Source organism: Folsomia candida, unplaced genomic scaffold (genome assembly GCF_002217175.1).
Source record: "Folsomia candida strain VU population unplaced genomic scaffold, ASM221717v1 Fcan01_Sc009, whole genome shotgun sequence".
Classification (NCBI taxonomy): Eukaryota; Metazoa; Arthropoda; class Collembola; order Entomobryomorpha; family Isotomidae; genus Folsomia; species Folsomia candida.
In genome coordinates, this window is record NW_019091201.1 from 2,435,580 (window position 1) to 2,454,092 (window position 18,513).

The 18,513-nt window shown below is 38.1% G+C and overlaps 1 protein-coding gene across 1 annotated transcript in view; it reads right to left on the reverse strand.

The window, feature by feature from the left end:
* Nucleotides 1-18,049, reverse strand: part of LOC110854135 — a 37,541-nt gene extending 19,492 nt beyond the window's left edge. Inside the window, exons 1-4 of the mRNA XM_022102536.2 lie at nt 17,477-18,049; nt 16,794-16,938; nt 16,645-16,675; nt 8,073-8,246 (exon numbers count right to left, since the gene is read on the reverse strand). Of these exons, the coding sequence (XP_021958228.2) occupies nt 8,073-8,246; nt 16,645-16,675; nt 16,794-16,876 (288 nt within the window). The 5' untranslated portion in view covers nt 16,877-16,938; nt 17,477-18,049. The remainder of the gene's footprint in view (nt 1-8,072; nt 8,247-16,644; nt 16,676-16,793; nt 16,939-17,476) is intronic.
* Nucleotides 18,050-18,513: the final 464 nt, after the last annotated feature.

Here is an 18,513-nt window from a genome sequence, read left to right on the forward strand (position 1 = left end):
GCCAAATTACACACCCAACCGAAAACGCACTACTTTCACAAACTCAACTTTGTTTGGTGAGAATAAAATGAATATTATGCTGCTGGTGAGAGTTGCTTACATACATATTTACAACGGGTAAGCTTTCTCCTGGTCTTGTTAGTAGGTCGGCAAGCCCCAAAGCAGCAGCCGACCAGCAGAAAGTCCATCAGGGACAAACGAACCATGAGTGAATTATGGCAAAACTTTTGATGTCAAATCGCGATACAGTGAAGAAGAAAAGGGGACAACGATGGGATGGGATGCGGAATCGAATCAAAAATCAAGACGGAAAGAAGAAGAATGCATGCACACACGTGAAATGAAATATGTACTTTTTACGACCTATTTCAACCTTCACATTACTTATTTTCTGCAACTGCGTCACTTCATATGTAAGACTGACTTACTGGCCTGGCCCTCAGGAATTTTATGTATGTAGGCACCCGATAAATTAATTTCTTCACGTTTTCCTTGAAGAAATAGGAATGAATTATTTATTTGGGACGGAGAGATTACAATCTAACGGAATGATAAGTAGGAAAGAGTGGGCGCGTGTGTTCATAGTTATTTAAATAGTGTTACCTTTAAACAGGGAACTTATTTTAGGAAACCATGTTTTTAGGAAAGTTTTGAAATTGTCGTGAATAAAAACCATATTTTTAGCAACATTTTGAAATTAGTGTGTATAAAATGTGACCAAAATTAATCGTGACAAATTAACAAACCAAAATTACAAATGTTGAATTTCCTGATCCCTTCCCAACTCACGTACTTTCACCCACTTTCTCCCAAATTTACAATGAACTATCAAGCCCACTAGCAATGTAGACAATTAGCAAAATTGACTCCGACTTTAGAAACTATTTTGACACGATCTAATTTAATTTAATGTTCTTCTGTCGTGCCAAAATGGTTCAGCCTTCACGTTCATGCATCCAATTTTATTGACCGCGGGGTTAAAAATCAGCTATTATTTTCAAATTAAGCAGATTTTCTGTCCTTGACGTGCCCGAAAATTCATAACCTTTGATCTTTTTTTATTTACGTATTCATTCATGGATTAAAAACTTTTTTCTCATATTTCTTTTTTTACCATGATTAAATTATTTTGTTCACGTTTCACCAAAAATCCCGTTATGAAACCATCGTTTAATTTTACGTCACGAACATTTTAATATCCTTTTATGTAAGGGGTACGTAATAAAGGTTGAATAGCCTTAGTTTAATTTATCTACGTGTAATCTTCCTTTCTAGATAAGAGCATAAGTTGCTAAATAATCGTCAAAGAAGGGTGACATTGAAAATTGTCCCTGCGATAAGAAGAAGGCAAGTCTTGTCTCATCGTCATCGTCATTGCAAAATAGCAGGTTTTCTACTTTATTCACTTAACTACTAAAGTGAAGGTTCGCCTTTCAGAGATTCGTTCTTCTGACACGGTAATGGGTTTCAAGTTTAAATCCAAATCCTCCTCCTCCCTTTGAACTAAATCGATGCGAAAGATTGCTGTCTTTCATCCACGGGATTCAATTAAGTGTTGTAAGGAGAGAGAAAGTCAGATTAAAGTGTTTTCTCTTGTTGTTGTTGGTGTATACGGGATAGAATGTTGGGTAACGGGGTGGTACACATTATCAAATCGGATGGGCACATGTTGTGCAGAGACAGGGAAAGAATTAAAAGGGTCGCACATTAAACAACGACCACCACACTCTTAAAAATCTGGTGTTAATTGTCACCGAACGGTGTGTATGTGTGACTTGTGATAATTTTTGTCATCTAATGGCGATACAATTAATACCAGTCAGTAAAGATTTTTGTCACCATGTAGGCAAGATTTATCGCCATGCGGTTAAAGAAAAACATTGGGTGACGATTAACACTGAATTTTTAAAAGTGCACTTTTACTTACTTCGCAGCCATACACATCAAGTGTCCCTTTTCTTTTACTTAGAAATTCTCACGAGTGAAAAGTACTTATTCCATCAAGTTTGACACACTTTCACTTTGAAGTTGTGTGGATAAAAGAAAGAATTGTGGTGGCGAGTGAGTGAGTGGATTGAAAGGCTGCTGAAACAGGTCAACCGTCACAGGATTACGTATGGACTGTGATTTACGTACTTTCTATTCAAAGTACATAAGTTACGAAAGGGCAATTACATGGCTTTCGTACATACTTATTTGCAATCATTTCGATCTGACGTACAAAATATAAATATATTTCGTCATGTCTCGAATTTGAGGTCTACTTTCGTAACAAATCTGTTGACATCGACCTCAGAAATTGCACAATATCGAGACAAAAATTTGATTTGCTAAATAAACATGGTTTGAGTTGTGAAAGTATAGATTTCTTTAGATTTCTTACGGATCACATCTTACATATCGTGGACTTTCTCCACTCTGTGAATTGCGTCACGATCTGTGCAAGTATAAGTCCACAAATTTCAATTTATTTGAGCAACACAAGGTTAAAAGATGATTAATCTTGGCCAAAGTTATATTTATCTCCAGCTGTGAGAAAGTAAGGCATGTTCATTCATTTCATTTCATAACTATCCCCCAGAGCGGCCTGGTTTTGTTTTATCAAATAAAAGAGAAACTAAATTAACTGGATAAGAATAGATCCATGCAGTTGATCCAGGTCGTCAACGTGAGAAATGGTATTTTATATGTGTTATGACTCCTCTTAATCTTACTTAATAATGGGATTAAAGAAATTGGGGAACCTGAGATTTATTTAAGTTTTTATCGTTACTTTCTAAATATTTTCTAAAAATCATACATAAAAAAGACTGAATTAGTAAACTAACTAAATTCCTCTTCCCCCATTAATACAATAATAAAGCAACAAATTACGGATGACAAGTTGTGATAAACAAGACGAATGATCCCTCATTAAACGATCCCACACACCCCGTGACGTTATTACCGTGTTGGTAAATATTGGATACACTTTCCCCATGACTTTTCCTCCCCTTATTTTTTGTCCTTTTACGCCTCACTAAACCAACACTATTTTTTTTACTTTACAAAATGTCAAAAACCTCGCAAAGATTAGGGGTTGAGGTTTTAAAGGCGAATTGTTGTTTCGAATTGTATGGCACCTTTTCTCCCATGCAGTCGAAAACCCCAATTCAGTGCATTGTATGCGTTGTGCGTGTATTATGGATTTATCTGACATTCACATTCGCATTCAATTTCCTCTCCCTTTCATTCCCTCTTTTTTCCTCCACAAAAGTCTATACGGATCCATTTCCACGGTGGAAAAGAATTCGGAGTGGATCTGGATGGATGGATGGATGAGGAGCCGAGATAAAATAAGAAGGGACATAAATCCCCCACCACATGTAGTGCAACCCTCATAACTCATTAGTTGGAGTAATCCCTCATACATGCATAACTAATATGGGCAGAAGAGCTCCTAATGCTTTCACCACCACCACCACTCAAACTGTGTCCGTATGTAGCACAAGGTTAGCTTATCCTTAGCTCCCCTTCTTCTTCTGGCAAAAGTCAACAGTCAATATTTTATCATTATATCGTCCCGAGTATGGATTATTCAGGGTGTAAAATCTTCCCCATGCTGGAGTGACTGAACTTTACCCTGGAAGAATTTATAATGTATGAGATGAGAAAACACCCGGGTAAGAAAGTTCCGTTTTCTGGGGAAATTTTACTTTACACCGCCCGAAGCACTAATTGAGGAATAAGGTATGCATAAAGTGAATGGTTACTTACAATGCGATGACGCCAGCGGTCTCGCTCCGATTTTGACGAAACGACGATAATTATGTAGCCTTAGATAAATAATTAGACACGTGTTTCAGGATTTTTCATAATGCTCAGTTTAAACGAAATTATGACGAAATTCGTGAGCGAGAATTCCCATTTTCACCGTGACATTTTTCTCTCAAGGGAGAAAAATACCGATTCTCCATTACGGAGTCCATTATAATTTCGTTTAAACTTAAAATTGGTGGGCACGAAGTGGTTTTCTACGATTTTGGTTTGTTTCATTTTTGAAAATTTCCAAAAATTTCAGAAATTTTCAAAAATTTTCAAAAATTTTCAGAAATTTTTGGCAATTTTCAAAATTTTCAAAATTTTCAGAAATTTTTGGAAATTTTCAAAATTTTCAAAATTTTCAGAAATTTTTGGAAATTTTCAAAATTTTCAAAATTTTCAGAAATTTTTGGAAATTTTCAAAATTTTCAGAAATTTTTGGAAATTTTCAAAATTTTCAGAAATTTTTGGAGATTTTCAAAAATTTTCAAAATTTCAAGATTTGTACAAGCAACATAAAATCGGAAAAATACTTCATGCCCACGCATTTTAAGCTTAAATGAAATTATAATGGACTCCGTAATGGAGAATCGGTATTTTTCTCCCTTGAGAGAAAAATGGGAATTCTCGCTCACGGATTTCGTCATAATTTCGTTTAAACTGAGCATTATGAAAAATCCTGAAACATGTGTCTAATTATTTATCTAAGGCTACATAATTATCGTCGTTTCGTCAAAATCGGAGCGAGACCGCTGGCGTCATCGCATTGTTAGTTAGTTTGTGCATCGTGTAATTATTTCGTGCCCAAAGTTTCGTTAAATATTTCTCTACCACGGTTTTCTTTCCCCACAAAATGAGAAATTCCATACATCTGCTTACTCACTTACTTCTCTTCTCATATTTCTCCGAGGAGGAAGGAAGTTGGGGTATGACACCGCAAATCCACATCTCACTTCCACTTTGAAAGTCAAGAAGAGAAAGACCAAATGCAGCAGAAATATTAAACCTTTCACCAAATACCAAACTTCACTAGAGTATTGTACATCAGACTACGGCATAAAATCACCCTCCTCCTCCCCACCACTACTTCCTCCCTCATCGGCATACAAAATAAAGGCTTATCATCATCACCACCCAAGTAATAATGGACGAGAGAAAGCTATGCAGCCTTCTTTGGGAAAGGGTTGCCTTCGGGTATGTAAAGATAAGAGAACATTATTCCGAGAAAAGTAAAGTGGTTTGGTCTGTAAATGAGAATTTGATGGAAATTGGACCAACCATGAATGATCATAATCTTCTTCTCCTTCGTCATGAATGCAATACAATGTACACCACAGAACAAAAAGTGAGAATGATAAAAACATTGGAACAGAGAGAGATGGAGAAGAAGAAGAGAAAGAAGGAGTGTGTGTATGGGGATCAATCATCGAGAATGGTCTTCTATTAAATGCGAATGTTATGGATGGTCAGATGAGATGAGATGGCACGCATTTATTTATCTGATCCATTTCCTTGATGACATTACATTGCTCTCCTTTTCACAATACAGAGAGATGAATAGCAATCTAGATACGTACCTAAAACAACGGGCGTGATACCCCAAATGCTAAATTATCAAACCACACGCCAAATTATTGCTCGATTTAATCCCACTATTTTATACTTTCGTGAATGCAACCCTTACAAATTAATGCCTTTTGAATTTGTTCAGGGGAATTATCACTTTGAATCAAGGGTCAATAGATGAAATGACACAGAGCAGATGTCTTCCTCCCCACCAGCCCAACAGAGCTTAATCCTTCGTTATATGAACATATACAGACACAAGTTTTCCTCTCTTTCTTTGGGGTTGGGATGGGGTTCAGGAGGGGCAGAATAAGTAAAAGTTTGTGCGAGGGATGTGATGTGGCCTTGTCGCAGGGTGACGCGTGTCGAGGATTACCATCCAATTTCATAAATCCCCTACAGACCGACAACAACCACGCAAACAACGCAGGGAGGAAGGAATGACAGGACAGCATTCTGACGAGGGAGAGAAAGTTTCCACTTTTTTAAGTGAAAGTGTCACCCGCAGCGAAAACAATCAAGACAAAAGGAGGAAAAGATGAAACACAAAAATTTCCCAGTGATACAAAGTCAAGTCAAGTCGACCAGTTAAATTAAATTGGTTTGAAATATTTCAGGAATTTTAACTTTGATTTTTTTTCATCTCCCTTTGAGAATTTGGAGAAAGTAAAGTTGTTCGGGTGGAAATAAGTAAAACGAAATCCAATAAGCAGATTTTGTATCTCGCGAGGGAAGGAGATTCAAGGATCAGAATTCGGACGAAGGGTGGGTGTCACCGGACATAATTATTTTTCCGTATATTTAATCTTGTGGACCTGTAAAATGGATGGAAATGGAAAAGCATGTCCTGATTTATTGTGTTAATTGGGTGACATTATTCAATCTAATTTATTACGCTGTGTGTTATTATTAGGTGCCTATATATAAATTACTACTCTGCTGATTGGTCCCATTTTCTGGGGTACTCGCTAACGAGCAGCAATCTGAGAATGAAAATTAGGAAATTTTCCAGACAAATTTAGGGGGGGGAATTTCCCGAAAAGTAGCAACACGTTTCGTTCATAATTCCAAGGAGAGCACGACAAAATTGGATTGCCTAAATGAAATAACGTGACTCTGGTAATTAGCAGTTGACGTAATTATATTATTGACGTTTTTGGACCTTGTCCCACCCGTGTATCAAGTAATAATATTTCTCCAACCAATAAAGTGGAGGAACCCCTCGTTTTATGGGAAATGACATAAAATGATGTTTACGTTGACAGAACCCCACGAGAAATAATTGACCATGCGGACTTAATGTGTTTTCTGAGAAGTTATTGAATAGCTTTCACGTTGAGGGCACGTGCGTTACGAAATCTCACTTTTTCCGTGAGTATTTCGAAATGATATGGATCATAAGTAATAATTTCGTTATTTTCAAGAAATGTTGCGTAAGAAGAGAGGAAATACTTATTTATATGGATGATTATTGAATCTTTCCAACTTTCCAATTTCACAGGAAATACATAAGAAACGATAAAAAATGATTCAAAGTGTGTCCAAAAACATGACGATGTCAAAACTTGAGCCTTTTTATCCCTTCCAATTCCACCGAATTCATCAAGATAGGTGCTTCAAAACTTCATTATTCCACATGAGATTTCCCTTCCGAGAAAGGATTCCATTTCGCAATTTCACTCTGCATTATTTTCACTTATCCCTCTTCCAAAAGACGTTTATTTACTCTAGCAAATTGGACATCGTGACAAAATCAAAGTTACAAAAAAAAGTTTGGAAATATCTCCTGAAACTTTTTATTTAGTTTTCCGCCTACTTTCACATCGTCAAAAGTTTTATTCCTCCTCTAATTAACACGAGTTATTGCGAAATCTGAACATTTTCTGTCTGTGTGTACCTTTCGTCAGACGACAAGATCTGTTTTATAATTTCTGAAAGTTTTTCCTGCCTAATTTTGAATATGAATTCTGGGCTTAAAAGTTTTCCTATCTCCACTTTCATCCCTTCTTTCCCTGCTAATAAATGATTTATGTATGTATGAAGATGATCCTTTCAACATACTTTGCCAAGTCTCATCCTCCGAAAAAATGTCAGGGCTGCTGAGCTGACTGTTGACGTGGAGAAGACACAGATTGTCGTCATCCTGACATAAAATCTCTTGTCGACTTACACAATTCTGCTCTTTTTTTACAAAAACAAGTTCACCTTCACCTCGTTTTTCAATTTTTATCCTCTTTTCCTGCACTCATGCATAATCACATTGGACAAAAAGGAAAATAAAATCCGAGAATGTAGAAGAAAAAAACATGTAAACGTAATTTCGACTAACACCGCGTAACAGTTTTTAGTCAGGGCTTATGTACCCGTCGTGGGTGTCTGTCGGTCTGTGTAACGATTACACTCGTAAAACTGGTCCAATCGAGTTAAAATTTTGCAGACACGTAGAATATGGAAAATTATGAGTCAAATTCGAAGATGTGCGAAATCTGTGGAAAAATTGAAAAATTGTAGTGGTCGTTTTATACCCACCTCAATTATTAAGAACAATTTTTCTCGGGCTAAACGAATCTGCACTGTACATACGTTTTCTAATGTAACTCGCCTCCCATTAAATTATTTATCATTGTGCGGTGAGATACAAAATGAGATTTTCATCCTTTCAGCCTGAAATACTTTATAATCTGTCCCTTCCCTTCCTTGCTTACCTGTGAACGATGTCCTCGCAAATTATAATTGGATCTTGCCGGCACGTCATTGGCAGAATTGCACCTTCTCCAGTGTGAAGTTGTATAGCTGACGCCAACAATTCCACGAACATTTCCCGTAGCCAACCAGCCCGACTGGTAGTAGTGGTTGCGGTTTAGTTTCCAGCCCTCATCCTGCCAAGGAGAAAGGAGAACAATCATTTAATGAGGTCCATTGTGTGTGCATGTACTTATTCACAAAATCAACAAAGATTGAATTGGATTAGTGATGCCTGGCTGAGATGACGACGCGTTGTGGTTTCGACGTTCCAAATTTCAACTTCAAAAACACATTCAATTATTTAAGAGGGGAGATAAAAAGCTGGGAGAAAGTAGGTCGTCGGATTAAACGTGGAAAATATTTTTTAACCCGATTTTTTTTCCAAAAGAGGAAAATATAAGTACTTAAAAACATTCTTGACACAGATTTTTCCCCCCTTTTTAATAGATACATTACATTAGATTACATTTAATAGATACATTAGAGAGATTGAATCTGGCAGTGCTTTCACTTCACCAAGAGTAAACAAGATGAGGCAGATAAATCACGGTGGATGGAAAATATGCTCAAAATTGTGGAATAACACGACCTGACAGGAAGGAATCTCTTCGTCAACGTATTATTTCCCAATTTCCGACTACGCAGTAATTACGGGACAAGATTTCGAGGAAATTCACGGTGTGTGAAAACCTTGATAAGAACTTAAAAACTTTGTGAATCCACGTGCCACTTATTTTCTTTGATGCGACAAAGATTACCAGGAAGCACTAGTTGCGCGCATTTCCTTTGAAACTACATACTACGGCTTTCATTTCGTGATACATCACATCATGGCCCTGGACTTTCACTTGAGTCATAGCTTTGAGCCAGCTTCAAGTCCTATGTTTGTGTCGGTCGGTAGTGGTACTACTCGGTCAGGTAGAAGTATTTGTGATGTGCTCGTGTGATTGATGACTTCGGGGAGAGATGTGTGTGTCGTAGTGGCCGCGGAAGCGTGAGGACAGAGGGACAATGTCCCCACGGTTATTCGATGTCCCCATCATCTCCCCATGTTATTTAAACCCCTCCCTCCCCTATGCTGCAATGTTAATGTCTCCACGGCTTCCGCGACCACTGGTGGTTTTGCGACCATCGACATCGCATCGTCGTCGTAGCCTGTGTAAATAAATGACTATTGTGCGACCTACTTACTTACTTTGACAATCGGTTTTTTCAAAAAGATTTGTGTCAATTCCCACCCACCCACAATTTTTCATCCATCTATCAGAAGATGATTTGTTGAATGAATTTTGAAAGTGGAAATTTGAATTGCGAAGTGGGGCAAATATTATTCATGGAATTCAGAGCGAAAACATGTTTTCGCACATCCATCCGTCTGTATGTACCCTTCACCAGCAGATGCACAGCCTACCCTACATAATAAAAAGTGTCACGCAAAAAAAATGTGGTGGTGGAAACTGGAAATCCGGAATAATAATAAATAATAATAGGGAGACATGAATGACATGAATTTCTGACGAGATCCTCTTATTTGTCAATAATTTTCCTTATTGAATTCAGACCAATCGATGTCTCCGAATAAAATTTGAAGCAGGCGTCTGCCCCACGGTGGCAAAATCTCGGCACGTTCATCTTATCCTCGGCCAGATTGTACGTAATTCTCGTAGCTGGAGGGTACATAAAATAGAGTAAATATTGGACGACTAGATTTATTCCATCGTTCCAAAACCGTATCCGGCTATCTCTACTGGTCCACAGACTAACATAATATATGAAAGTCTATCTACTGTCCGTATACAATCTTGATGGCAGATTTCACTTTAAACTAACCATCACATTTCGCACTTTAACCTTATTTTACCACCACCACTTTCCTCCTCAGGGAACTATAATGTGTAATGTAATGGAGGAAGGAAATCTGTTATTGCGCAAATATAATTCGCAAGTCGGTCAAGTAAGTGATTTGTTAGTGGAAAACGTGCCATTTCGCGAAGAATTTGTAATGATTTCTGCCAAAACCGCAATGAATATAAAGTCATACGTATAACCTCCTCATCTTGAAGCCGTTTCACCTGAAATTTTCCAATCTAGTTGAATTTTATGACTTTCCCTTGAAACTGCAGATTCACGAGATATCCAGACAGGTAGGATAAGTGCCAACAGAATAAGGGGTGGCGGTGGTTAGAGAGGATCGTTAAAGTAAAACGGGCACTTTTCACTTTCTCAGTCAGCTTTGTGGCGTGGTAAAATAAAATATAGGGAAGAAAGGTTAAACCACCAATACAATCTCAGCCAGTCCGACCTACATACCACGATTTCACGATGCTGTGCAGAAAAAAAAATCTCAGAGTTTTCTTTTCGGGTAGTAGTAGCACACTTATTTATGGTCCGATCCAATTCAATCCTTACTTTTTTCCAATCTCCGCTAGCTCTCTCTCCGAAGAAAGTAGGAAAGTATTTATTGCAACATTCAGAACTCGTATCGAACCCTGGATCTTTTCCTTGTAACGTAATAGTCTCAAGAGTCTCGAGTCTGAAACCTCTCTCGATCACTAATCCAGCCAAAAGTTGGTTGGTCTTGGATATCTTTGGTAACATCGGCTTAACCCAACCTGACCCAACAATGGGAAAGCTGGGAAACTTTGCTGTGACGTATGTATGAATATACCACTCAATTCATTCACATTCCTATAAAGAAATTCCTTTTGTATGACGAGATTTCGAGGCAAATTTAATCTGCGTGGCGTGAATGTAAAAAAATCCATGGAGCGATTTAGCTCCAGAGAGAGAAAGGGAGAAAGCAAAAGTCAGTTTATTGCTGGTGACGAGCTCATCTCGTGCGAAATAAAGAAGTGCAAAAATTCTTTTCTAAGCAAAATTGGCATGGACGTGGGGATGGGTGTGTCGCCAAAAAGTAAATCGTGTCAGGGAGAAGTTTCGCTGAAGTGGACGAAAAAATTTCATCTATTTTCATCTAATTTCATCTATTTTCGGACATACTTTATGTTGCACCTTTCTTGTTAGGAGGGATCTTTAATCTTTTCTTTATCATGTATGACACATCGTTGTCGGCTACCTTTCTAAGTAATAATGAAGCATTTGGTTTGCAGGGATGGGCAAAATACTTTGTGAAAATACGTTATTTTGAGCTCCGTTCTTCCAAGGTTTGGATTTCTGGGGCTGTTACACCCACAAAAGGACGAAAATATGCATCATGGAGAATACTATAGTCTTATGAAAATAAAGGTTTTATGAAAAAATTAACGGCTTATTGCTGTCAAAATATATTGTTTTCACAATTTTATATTAAAAAATAAAGTATTTTGACAGCGATAAAAAGTAAATTTCTTTAGAAAACCTGCAATTTCGTATTACTTTTGCCATCTCCACATAGATTTTCGTCTGTTTGTGGGTGTAACACCTCTGGAAATCTAAGAACGGAGCTCAAGATCCCGTATTTTCACAAAGTATTTGCCCACGTCTGCCATGTACTTTGCTTGATAACGATGAAACTCGCCCTGACTAAAGAATTCTGTTGCATGCATCTGCCGTTCTATGATCAAAGTTGCATCGGGTGGGTCACAACGGTCGTGGTGGGTGGTTTTGTGGTTGGACGGTTTGTCACAAAACTCAAAGAAGCAATCTATTCTCACACTGACGACGAGATCGACTTTTTTTGTGAACTTACAAAGAGAGAAAGTTGAGCCAAAAAGTGGAACATGAAACGGAGAGGGAAAATTATGGCCTTTTTGTGTGTGTGATCATGTGCAACTTTAGTTTGGCGGCTCGGTCGCTTGGCCAAATTTATTTCGTGTTTGACCTTGTATTTAACATTTGGCAATGTTCTATATAATGGTACGCGTGGAGTGGAATTTTGGCGTGGTGGGGTCAGAATTTTAATTGAAATTCGTATATTTGATGAGTAAATGAAATGTTAAGTCCTTATCATAAAACGGGTTGAATTAATGCCAAAGTTTCTTGATAAAACGAGCACGATGCCAAGTTCATTTTGCACTTTATTAACGCCCTCCCCCATCCGAAATGCAACCAAACCACCAACTTCCTTGATCCTAAAGCCAAAATTTGACACATCAGATAAAACAAAACACTACTGCTGGCTGTCTGGAGAGTTGAAGAAACAACTTTCTCATTCTCATGATTAATCCGACTGTTTCATTGCTGGGCCTTGAAGCGTTATTTGTATTTCCTTCATGTCTTCCTTCTCGCCCGGATTCAGTGGCCGCGGAAGCGTGAGGACAGAGGGTCAATGTCCGCATCATCTCCCCATGTTATTTAAACCCCTCCCTCCCCTATCCTACAATGTTAATGTCCCCACAGCTTCCGCGGCCACTGCCTGCATTGTCTTGTCCACTATTTCCTTCTCCCCCTTCTCAAACTTTCCCCACTTAACTTTTTGCAAAACACGGCCATTTCTTCGTAGCTGAACTCATGAATTTTCCAAACCAGTCACCCCGCCCATTCTCCCACGGGCATTGATTCAAATTCACAGCAAAACTGTTTCGTCTTCTTCCTCGCACTGTTAAAAGTTTGGGATTGAAATGGATGGGGCGTAGCAGAGGAGAAAGTCTCATTAGTCAAGTTTGTGTCTTGTCTTGAGAAAGAAAACACTGATTTTTGCTTCTGCTATATGCATTTATTTAAAGTAGCCTTTTAGTTTTGAAAGTTTGAAAGTTTTTTTTGTAGTTCAAAGGAAAAAAATGGGTATTGGAGAAAAAGCTAAAACCCAGTTTTCTTCGAGAAGTTGGGTGGAAGTTGGGGAAAAAAAGGTTTCTCTACGAGCAGCAAATCACTTTTTTCAGCGAAAGGTTGAAACAACACAACATCTTCGACGATGTGATGACTACTTGTGAACACAATTCTGTAGAGAAGAAAGCGATACAATAACAAGTTTAACGTGAGGAGGAAATATTGTGAAAACATTTCCCAGGAATTTTGTTCAACTCAATTTTTCCCAACAATTTTACCTTTATTACTCTTTGTATTGCTTCTCTAAAAATGAATCCAATAAGATGTTATGAATACCTTTTGGAAGAAGAAAGAAGGCAGAATTTCCAAAGAATTTGGTAAAACATTTCTATAAAATTGTGATTCAAGGCCTGTCTCCTCGCTTAATTAGTTCTTTCAAAGTAAATGTTCATGCATACTAATTAGATATGCATCATTTAATCCTGCTTACGAAAATAGTTGGAGCGAGGTAATGAATAAATTGAGGAGTATATTTTGTGCGCTAATTACACTTGGTTTCACCACTATGAGAAATATTTACGTGTTATATTTCAAATTCTTATCTGAATTTCCACTTTTTTCGTTAAATGTTTTCTAAATAATTTGTAAATGGAGTCCAAGTCTTACATAAATAAAAAATTTACACCAAATATTCCAATCAGTTACAAATACCTAGTTGTAAAGGCTCAAGTGTCACCAGCTAATTTCTCGAAAACTACCTGTCAGATTTAAAAACCGATACGTGCATTGGAAAGCCCATGCGATTTACATTATGATTCACTATGGACTTTGTAATTTTTGAACATCTGGATAAATATATAGGAAATTGAAGAGAAGCGGGCGGCGAGTTTTTCACAAAAAAAAAATCCAAGAAAACTAGTGAATTTGACATGTGTTGAAACAGTCAAAGGTGTACTTTAATTTAGCCCAACGGACTATAAAAACGTTCATGGGGACCGAATCGACAAAGAACAGTCGAAGAAGAATTTTTTGAAAACCTCCAAGGACCACACCCATCGTTAAGCCTCTCAAGCCTGGAATCCGAAGAAATTCAAGAAATTCCAACGGAAACCGGGCCCGCTGCTGACAGTGTCGACCCAAATTATCCAATGATAGTTCAAATTGAAGCTTGGGCTTAAGGCTTTAAAATGTGGTACTTGCCACATCCTGATCGTACCCCAAGGGAAAGCCAGATTAAAGAAATGCAGCAGTCACCTCAAGCGGTACGCTCCAAAAAAGTGAGCAGGATTATTTTTACAAATGAGGAGATTTTCACATCAGAAAAATCTTTTAACAAGCGAGTTGTCCTAATCTACGCAAAATCAGTCAGAGACATCCCCCGATATAGACAAAAGGTCAGAAAGTCACATAATCCAGGTTTTTTGATGATTTTTGCTGGTGGGAGATAATTGGGGTAATTTCTCTACATTTTGCTGAAAATTGGGGGGAGGTGGGGGAATCAAATTTCTTAAAATATGTTTTTGAGTCCGTGGTACATCCCCTAAGTGAGATCCAATTCAATGGAATCGATGGGACCTCTCAGCAGGACTCAGCAAGAATTTATAGTGCAAAAAATGACCCAAGCGTAGCTAAAAAAACAAATTCCGGTCTGTATCTCCAATCAGAAATGGTCATCATCCTTGCTGGATTTGAATCACCGGAATATGAAAAATGGTCAAAGTTAGGGGCAAAGGTGTGTTCTAAGCCCCGTAGAAGTACGGAGGCTTGGAAAAATTTTCTGACCCCGGAATGCCACAAAATGTCCCTGGAATCTGTGCGTAATTCCATCGAGGAGTGCCCGTCTCGTCTTCAGCGTGGCATTGCCGTAGGAGGAGGAAATTTTTAAGACTAAAAATTGTTTCCAACTTGAAATTTAACTGGCTTTTAAATGCAATACATCAGAAATTTGTATTGCTAAAATTTAAAAAGTTGTAGCCCTCTAAACTACTGACACTTGAGCCTTTACAACTAGGTATAGCTTTCTATATCAAATTCAAAAGACGTAAAGCCAAGAAACATTGAAATCTACCCCAAAACCTGAACTAAACCTCTTAATTATTCAAGGGTCAAAGTTTGACATTACTAAAATCTCTTAATAAAAATTTCCATGTAGCTGTACACATAAATTGAATCCCTCTTTCTCTTTCAACATGATCCTACATATTTTTCAATGCCACCATTTCACCCTCCTTTTCTTCTATCCCGTCGCCCAACTAAGGAATAAAATGAACAAATCCAATGCAAATGTTTGAGATGAGTGGATCAGCTTGGTTGAATTTTCTAGTACGTACGTAGGAGTCGAATTTGGACAGGAAATTCTCTAGAGAAAATGTGGAATGAAAAGGGCTTTCACTTCTTCTTCCCTCTGGTTAGGAAAGCCAGGAAAGGGCGAGTGATCTATAACAATTCAAGCATTCACCTTTCCCCATGTATTCCATCCTCCTATTCAATCCATGGATGTATGTGCATGGCATATATTACGAAAAGGAGAAGAACAGAAGAACTTATTGACTCAGTCGATTCTCCACTGACTATGCAGCGTGTCGTGGTGCAGTGAACTTCATTCATGGAATAAAGTGACTTGATAAATTGCCAGAGTCTATTGTTACTCGCTACATAAATGTTTCCTTGATTAGCTATTCAACATCGAGGGGAAATTGTGGATATGTATCATGCCAGGCCAGGAAGTTCTCTCTCTCTCTCTCTCTCGAAAGGAAGGAATATCGTCATGTTTATAACTGAAAGGTAGGAATGGGATAATTTTTTGGGGAATATAAAATTTCCTAGTTGGCTGTTGTTCCACCACCGTTTTCCACCCACTCATACCTCCCACATGGATAAGGTAGCGGGAGAAAGGGCTTATGTACCCGTCATGGGTGTCTGTTTGTCTGTCTGTCTATCGATTATGTAAGTAAACTTTCTTCGATTGAACTTGAAATTTGAAATTACTTGAAATTTTGCACAGACGTAGAATATGCAAAATTAAGAATCAAATTGGAAGATAAGCAAAATGTGTGGAAAATGAAAAGTTTTATACCCACCTCAATTATTAAGAACAGTGACCGCAGAAGCCGTGGGGACATCTGGGGAAATTAACATTGTAGGATAGGGGAGGGAGGGGTTTGTATAACATGGGCAGATGATGCGGACATCGAACAACCGTGGGGATATTGTTTCTCTGTCCACACCCTTCCGCGGCCACTGATTAACAACAACCTGGCTCGGGCTAAATAAAGCTGCACTTTCAGTCCTTACTTGTTGGCGTGCAGTTTGATCTCGAACGAAGCAAATTGCAGCCTTTTGCTACTTATCAATTTATGTAATGCATGTAAGACAAGAGTAATTTGGCAAGATTAGTGTACCCAAATTGTATCTCTTCTTTGGAGGAGGACGTCGACAAATCGGTAATCGTATCCCAGCAAGTGATAAGCCTTTCTCTAATGAGTGGATCAATACCCGTCGGATGAATGGAGGGTGACAAGAAGCAGATTATTAAAGGTGGTTATGTCGTGGTAAGTAAGTACGTAGTGGAAACTAATGTCATTTCATTAGTGATTTATCAGAGAAAATGAGTGAACAGGGATGAGAATGAGATAGTTTATACGCAATTAAATTAATGAACAAAGTCTAGAAGCACTTTTCTCCTGTTTTAAGTGAGTAAACAAGAGACGGGATCTAAATTTAGGGTACTAATTTGTGACATAACCAATCCAACCTCATTCGTCATAAGAACACTTAAAGCGTATTTTTGTTAATAATTGGGTTACATAACAGATAAATACGTACCTCAGGTAGCTCATCCGGCACCTTTCCCATCCTAAAATTAACCAAGAAATCATTGTTTTTTCTTCATGTAACGAACTATTATTGTTATTGATCGACGATGAGTTCATATCTTTTGCCCCAATTATTTCTGATAATTGTGTATTTCTTACCAGGACAAGGACAAAATGGTGCAGTCTGTCTGAGCAGTTATACATTTCTCAAAGTGAATATGCATCTTGGGGACGTTGGGCATTATCTTCTTGGTGGAAATTTGGCTGCAAATTTGTTGTCCTCCGATTCAGCAGGAGGAGATCACTATATGGTAAAACAGATGCCATGTTATGTATATTAGATTAAAATAAATTGTGCAAGTTTGCCTCAAATCTGTCAACTTGTACGAGCCCTGTACTAAATTTGGGCAACTTTCTCCATTTCAAGTTATGCATCTTAAGTGCCCACGTGTGTGCAAAATGTTTGTTTAAAAGATAGCTGTCACAAGAGATGGGATGATCCAGTGGAAAATACGACCACTGCATTGTGCGATAACTACAGCAGCTATTTATTTTTGAGGGGGAGCAGTTGTGAAAATTGAGATTTATGTAACAACCAACTTTCTCTCAGCGTAGATATTCTGAGCTGTACGTGAAATGTGCAGATGCGGCGAAATGTTTTAGAGAAAGACTCATTTTTGTCAAGGCAGGATGACAGAAAGCATGTGCATGAAGGTTGTGTGACTAGATAAGACTGTAGACAAAAGTTTGTAATTCTATGTTATTTTGAAAGTGGAGAAAGTTCGAGTTTTTGAATGAATCGCAATTTACAAATCATTAAAAGTTATTATTTTTTAACTTACTTGTTTGTTGGAGAAAGTTCGAATGGTATAATTTAATTAGTGAAATTGGATAAAATACACTAAAATGTTTTTTATTGTTAAATGTCAACGAGCAATTTCGGAGCACAACTTTATGTAAACTATTGGCTTCCTTCTCTGTAAACACTTTTCTCTCCCTCTATTTAATATTGATTTGTAAGCTTGATTAACTTTCACCCGGGCAGGAAATATTTATAGAAATGTGTGGAACCTTTAAGAATAATTAGCAGCTCAAAGCTCGTAAAATATTAGCACGATTGTAAGTAAAAAAAACAGGAGAAAGTACTTCCGGATCTGTAATCTATTTTTCTACTTATTTAAAAACTAGGGAATTAGCAATTAACTTTCTCCCCCTATTTTCTCACCCAAATTAAAAAATTGTTCTCGAACTAACTTCAATTCTTCCGTCCCAAACAGCCTGGGACAGGGAGAAGGAGGGATAAATAGCGGAAAAAATGCCAAGAACGAGGCTCGAGCAGATGGTATCGATGATGTGCATTCGAAGAAGAATTTCTCCAGCACTGTTCTTTCTCCAGGAGAGCAGAACTAGTCACTAGTCGTTCGTGGAGCATTTCCTTCAGCTGCCTCCAATCCAAAATCCAACGCCACATGCGCCCACCACCAGAGAAACTGCTTTTCTCCAGGTTTCCCTTCACCTCTCCAGCTCGGAAATCGTGTGCAGCCAACAACACGCTCCACATCCAGTTGTATATCTCGTCAGAAAGGAAAAGTTTCCATCTCCTCAGATTTTGGATGCAGATTCTTCTTCTTGAGATTCTGCGAGGGGGGAATTTTATTTAGAAAAAAATCCACATTTGCTCCCTAGCCTCGTCCTGCCTGGTCGTTAAAAGGAAGGGGGAGGGTGAGTGGGAGAGGAGAAAGTGGTCTCTCGTCACATGGATGATATGCATTGCAGTGTAAACTCCTTCCTCAATCCGGAAGGTCTTAACGTAACGTTACGAGACAGGCAGGAGAGAAGAAGAAGAGAGGGAGATGAGTAGCAGTTCTTCTGGGATGAA